The sequence below is a fragment of the Gekko japonicus genome, unplaced genomic scaffold (assembly GCF_001447785.1).
Source record: "Gekko japonicus isolate JY-2015 unplaced genomic scaffold, Gekko_japonicus_V1.1 scaffold484, whole genome shotgun sequence".
NCBI lineage: Eukaryota > Metazoa > Chordata > Lepidosauria > Squamata > Gekkonidae > Gekko > Gekko japonicus.
This window is the reverse complement of record NW_015168059.1, coordinates 813,832-820,364: the sequence shown is the minus strand read 5'-3', so window position 1 is coordinate 820,364 and position 6,533 is coordinate 813,832. Positions and strand designations below refer to the sequence as shown.

Here is a 6,533-nt window from a genome sequence, read left to right as displayed (position 1 = left end):
GCGGGAAATCCCGGTGCAGGAGCAACTTGTAACTGCGCGGCGTGTGCGTCCAGGAAATTGGCCATTCTAACGTCCAACATTCCCGGCAGGCCTTCCATCACATCCTGGAATGCCCGCATTAAGTCTCTCACCGAGTCTTCCAGTTCTGCTAGACGTTCCCCGGTAGTTTCCTCCGGGATGGGGTCCCGAGGGCGGTAGTCCGGGGGTGGGTCATAGTCCTCTTCCGTTTGGAAGGCTCCGGTGCCCTCCTCATCTTCTGCGTGACCACGCGGTCCCGACGGCTCGAACATCCACTCCTCGAGGTCCTGCTTGGGGCTCCCCTTCTCCGAGGTAGACCCAGGTTCCGGGAACAATCCCTTGTCAAACAGACTCTCACGTAATCCGCTCCCCCGACGGGAGTACACCTCACGGGTGCCTTGGGTGTTGTACATAGTCCAATCATCCTGCTGGTGAGTCTTCCGCGGACCCCATTGCGAAGGGGTCGGAGGCGGCCAAGACAGATGTGCAGGCAGGCGGGGAATCGTTCCCCCCACGGCACCCTCCATGGAGGCTGCAGTCGTGAACACCAAAGACGCGGAGGTTTGTGGGACCGATCCCGAGTCCCCCTCCGTGTTAGGTAGATTTCCCTCAATTCCGCTCATGATCTTGTCAGATTCGGAACGATAGGAAAAGGGAGTTCTAACAATATGTTGGATCCCCAAGCATCGAGAATAAATCCACGTTTTAAAGAAAAGCAAAATTTATTTCAAAGCGTTGAAGACATACTCAAACACGTTCTTTGTTAGAACTGGGGATACACAGTTAGGTCAAGCATATTAAAGGAATTTCAAACAGATACAGATCCAATGAATATCTTTCCCGCTGGCGGGCTAAGGAAACGGTTGCGCGCCCAGTACATGAGAACCAGGCAAAACATCAGACAAAACACAGGTGCAGAAGTCCTGGGAAATCAATAGGCAAGCATTACAGCATCTTCTCCCCCACACAACCTCCAGCAGTTATCTTTTGCATTCCAAAGCAGGAGCAGGATGATAGAAGCCAAGTCGGGTGTAACTGGGAAAGGCTATGTACACAGAGGTCACAGGAAACAGAATGGCAGCTTGCTGACACCCTCCTGGGCAACCGGTTGGCCACTTTGTAAAGCCGGAAGCTGGACTAGATGGACCACTGAGGGGCTGGTGAGAGCCACATGGTATGGCTCCGGCCACCCTGCCCAGTTCCAGCTTGGGACCCTTCTTCCCTTCGGTCTGTGCCATGTCTGTAAAATCATCTGCTTCTGTTCCCCATCCGTCATAACCCTTACATGACAGAGAGGCATGGGGTTTTCTTTTTCTTTCTCTCCAGGTTTGCAGAAGAACTTTCTGGATTCCGGGTATCGGATCTTAGGAGCCGTGGCCAAAGTCCGAGAAGCTTTTCAGCCCCAGGAGCCTGACTTCCCCCCTCCTCCTCCTGACCTCGAACAGCTTCACGTGAGTGTGGGGCAGTCTCAGCAGTCGGGTAAAGAATCTGCAGCTGTTTGGCTGGGCCCGACGGTCTTTCAACTCCCCGGCTGTCTCACGTTCAGGTCACGCAGAATGTTTTCCTGACTTTAGAGCAGAGGTCTGAAGTGCACAGAAAGAGCTTCACAATCTCATTTGCCGAGCAGAGAGCAGAGTGAAGTAGCCCAGCCACAATGCAGCCCTATTCCAAACGCGAGGGCCATTCAGAACTCATGAAAGATGCATGCATTTTAGACTTGGGCATCCATTATTGTAAACATATCCGTGAAAAGGATCATGACTTCATTAACAAGGAGATGAGAAAATTTGTAGCTTTGAGATTTCAGACATTTCCCTTGAAGGTCTTCAGTGGTTGGCATAAAAATGGGGATTGAGGAGTTTCATCGATGGGAGATTGTCTTTTGTACAAGATCATCACATATGAATTATTATCCCTGATTTTTTCCCTGAATTTCCTGTTGGCCAGCAGTTCAGAAATCCTGAGCTCCTTCTCAATGCGGCGGGAATAAGGAAAATTAATAATAAGGGAGGCATATTTCCTCTTAACAACTGCCAAAAAATAGCTAAGTGTTGTTAGAGCTAAGGTAACAGATTTCTTCTGGTGACTATGATACAATATTTTTAATTTCCTTGTCTTTATTTTTGTTGGAAGGCTGGTGAGTTTGAAAAGCAACCCAAAGCACAGACTTGTGAAGATTTCTGGCCACGTTCTTCTTGTATGGGTGTGCTGCTGACCCCCCTTTCCTTCCTCTCCACAGCTCACTGATGAACTTGCTCCTCCAAAGCCCCCCTTGCCAGAGGGGGAGGTCCCTCCTCCCCGCCCCCCACCCCCTGAAGAGAAAGACGAGGAATTCCCCGAGGTGAAGGCGGGGGAGGTGCTGAACCAGCCCATGATGATGGCTGCCCGGCAGCTGCACGACGAAGCCCGGAAGTGGTCCAGCAAGGTAAGCCCCGCCCGGTTGCCCGGGAGCTGCCTGGTAACCACTGTGTCAGCGTTTGACCCCAAAGAAAGTGTTTTGCGTGTGTGTTTTCTTAAAATCCAGATCACAAGTTTTCACTTCTGCCTAGACGAGCTTTGTTGGTCTTTCCTTCCTCCCCCTCCCAGCCCCCCCCCCCCGCACACACGCACGCAGATGGCCCTGGGGAACGATTCAGGAGCTCCGATCCAAGAACCACCGAGTGGGGCATTAAGGATCAAAACCAGTTGCCTTCACAGGCCTCAAATGGGAAGGCCAAGACATTTTTGTGTGCCATTTCTTTGTATGTTCGGGGGGCGGGCCGGGGGATGGTGGCTTAGACACCTTATAGTCTTCCTTGCTCAGGGACAGGTGCAGGAGGGCATTTTGTAGTCCCCCCCCCATTGTGACAGCAGATAAAAAACAGAATTCTTTGGATGACTCCACTTCGTTTTCCACTGTAGAAACACATTTCTTCTCACTCATTAGTGATGTGGGGAAAGGGTAACCTGAAGGAGTGTCTGGATGGCGGCCTTTGCAAAAAGCATACAGCTTTGCCTGTAATATTCCCAGTTGCCTTCACTGCATATGTGCCTGCAGGCATTGGGGGGCGGGGGGGGGGTGTCACTCAAATGGACATAGCCTCACGGCTTTTTTTTTTAGAAAAAGCCCAGCAGGAACTTATTAGCATAATAGGCCATACCCAACAGCAGGAACTCATTAGCATATTAGGCCACACCCATGACAGCACAGCTCATTAGCACATTAGGACACACCCCCATGTTACCAGAAGTGTGGTTATCCAGCCACACCCACCTTTTGCTTGTTATTCTGTTTACCTTGTTTGTTGTCAAAACCCACGGCTTTTTTTGTAGCAGGAACTCCTTTGCATGTAAGGCCACACACCCCTAATGAAGCCAACCCTAATGAGTCCCTGCTATCGGGTGTGGCCTATTATGCTAATGAGTTCCTGCTGGGCGTGGCCAACTCGGGAGCCAGCCGGAACTCCGTTCCTGTGCGTTCCTGCCCAAAAATAGCCCTGCGTAGCCTTAACACACACACACACACACACACACAAATTCCATTCACCACCGGTGGTGGAAAGTGCCATCAAGTGACAGCTGCCTGATGTTAACCCTGAAGGGTTTTCAAGGCAAGAGACGTCCAGAGAGGTGGTTGTACCCTCGCCTGCCTCTGCATCACGGCCCTGGTCTTCCTGGGTGGTCTCCCACCCAAAGACTTGTCAGGGCCGGCCCTGCTTCGCTTCCGAGATCTGACGAGACAGGGCTTGCCCGGGCGATCCGGGTCCCATTCGCTAGTTGCAGGAGGTAATGGATGGGCTGGGGAGGTCGTGTCTCATCCCCTCGCAACCGTGGGGGGTCGGGGGGGGAGTCTGCCCGCCCAAAGTCCAGTCGGGCTCTTTTCCTGAGTCGCATCTTGGGGATGAGGTGAGGCCGGAACAGCCCTACTGGATGCCCCGCCATGGCAAAGCCCAGATTTTCGGAGAATGCTGCCCCCGAGTCTCTGCTGATGTGGACCGTTGGGGATTAAGGCCATTTTTGGAGAACAAATTAAGCGTTACAAATCCTTACTCTTATGTTAATCCATATTTATTTATTGACCTCTTTATACGCTGCTTTTCTCCCCAGCGCAGCCCCCCCCCCTACGGGGCTGCCCTGGTTCTCCCCTCCACAGTTTAACAACCCCCCGCCCCCCGGAGCCCCCTGAGGCAGGGCAGGTGGAAGGGGGGGGACTGGCCCGAGGCCACCCAGTGGGCTTCCCTGGCCGAGGAGGGGAATCAGACCCCCCCCAACATATTCTTCTGGTTGGTGCAGGCAGAAGAGCGGCCACCTAGGAGTGTGGCTTCCATAATAATGCCAGGAAAACCTTTTCTATTGGGCGTGGCCAACTTGGGAGCCAGCCGGAACTCCGTTCCTGTGCGTTCCTGCCCCAAAATAGACCTGCTTCTGAGTATCAGCTTTTATATGCTGCGGTGGCTCAAGTGGTTAAGACGCTGAACTGCAGGCTGTGGAAGGTCAGTAGTTCAGCAGTTCAAGACCCGGATGCCGCAAGACAGGGTGAGCTCCTGTCTCTAGTTCCAGCTCCTGCCAACCTAGCAGTTCGAAAGCAAGAAATTGCAAGTAGATAAATAGGGACCACTTCGGTGGGAAGGTAACAGAGTTCCGTGCGCCTTGGTGTTTAGTCATGCCGGCCACATGACCACGGAAACGTCTTCGGACAGCGCTGGCTCTTCGGCTTTGAAACGGAGATGAGCACCGCAACCCTAGAGTCGGATTCGACTGGCTTTCGAGCAAGGGAACCTTTACCTTTACCTATGCATGCACATGAAAGCTGATACCCAGAAGCAAACTTTGTTGGTATTAAAGGTGCCCCTGGACTCAAGCTTTAATCTAGTTCAATGTCAGTAGTTGGACTTTGTTCAGTGTTCAGTTTCTATCATTGAACTTTGTAGGCACTGTAGTTAATGTCAGCTTCCTTCTGGGTGAATTTGCAGCTCTTAAGAAAAGCAGTAAAAACAAGTTTCAGAGGGATGTGGATGACTGATTTGCTGTTCGGTGTGAATTCATGGCTGCTTGTGGAATTTCTGAGTATCTTTTGCAAAGCTTTTTCTGGATCATCCAAAGAGGGCGGGGGAGGCGGCTCCTTTCAGAAGGTCCTCAGTCATTTTCAGTTGCAGAGTGTTGGATCCCCAAGCATCGAGAATAAATCCACGTTTCAAAGAAAGCAAAGTTTATTTCAAAGCATTGGAAAGATACTCAAACACGTTCTTTGTTAGAACTGGGGACCAGCAGTTAGGGCAGACATGATAAAGGGATACAAGTTAGATACAGAACCAATGGATAACGTTCCCGCCGGCGGGCAGGAGAAAACGGTTGCTTGCTCAGATCTTGGGAACCAGGCAAACAGTAGACACAACACAGGTGCAGTTCTCAGGCTTGAGAAATAACAAGCTACAGCGAAGCATACTCTCCCCCTCACATCCTCCAGTTGTTTTACTTTGGCATTACAGCAGGCAAACACATAGGTCAGCTGGCAGGGACAGGGATCACATATGTACAACCAGAAGTCACACAGAACACCATGGCAGCTTGCTGACATAAAGCCACTTCACGATAAGCGAGTTTCAGAAGGCCTCGGATGGGCGCCTAACTTGTGCTTAACGCCTTTTCACCCAGCTCCGCAACATGAAGCTGCTATATAAGAACATAAGAACGTAAGAGAAGCCAATGCTGGATCAGGCCAATGGCCCATCTAGTCCGGGAATTGAACCTGGGACCTTCTGGGACCTTCTGCACGCCAAGCAGATGCCCTGCCACTGAGCCACAGCCCCTCCCCAGTCCCAGATTTCTAGTTCAGACCCTAACTGTGGCTTCCTTCTTTTGCCAGCATGAACTGCTTGCAAGCATCCCATCCCCAACTGCTGTCTTAGATCTAGTAAAAAGCAAACCTTTGGGGGTAAGAGGCACAAGACCCTTTTGCTTTTAGGGGCACAGGTGTACAACAAAGATCAGGGCATCTCTTCATCCCAGCCACTATAAAAGCAGTTTGCCCGTGCTGTAGCTCTTAAGATATATCAGGGTTCCCCAACATGACACACACCAGTACTTCTCTTAGCGCCCATTGAGAGTTTCAGAAAGTGGGTGGGGCCACTGTAAGGCAGGGATTGTAATTGGCTACCTTCGTTCAAACGAAAGGGATTTCCATTGGATGATCAGGAGGACTGGTAAGCAACTGAGCTTTCCTTAGCCAGTGCATGGTTCCCTTCCTCCTTCAGGCTTTCCTTCTTCCCAGGAGGTGTGAGGAGGGAGGTATTCCATTCGGCTCTGCCGCCTGAGGTTTGGCCCCGCCTCTTGTGGAAGCCATTTTTGGAGATGGCACTCATCAAGCCCCCTCTCAAAATTCCAAATATGGCTAACAGGCTTGTCATGATCTGGGCTGTGCCACCAGAGGCCTACTAGGCCCAGGGAGCCTGGCTAGCAGTAGGTGAGGCTGGGCCTACAACTCCCAGAAGCCCCTGAGAGGTTTTGGAGCCAAAATTGACCAATAGGAAAAGAGG

At 51.5% G+C, this 6,533-nt stretch overlaps 1 protein-coding gene across 1 annotated transcript in view; it reads left to right on the top strand.

Moving 5' to 3' along the window:
* The window catches only part of VCL (vinculin), a 147,277-nt gene that overhangs the window by 122,883 nt on the left and 17,861 nt on the right, over nucleotides 1–6,533 (top strand). Inside the window, exons 17-18 of the mRNA XM_015414526.1 lie at nucleotides 1,345–1,469; nucleotides 2,258–2,443. Coding sequence (XP_015270012.1) covers nucleotides 1,345–1,469; nucleotides 2,258–2,443 — 311 coding nt within the window. The remainder of the gene's footprint in view (nucleotides 1–1,344; nucleotides 1,470–2,257; nucleotides 2,444–6,533) is intronic.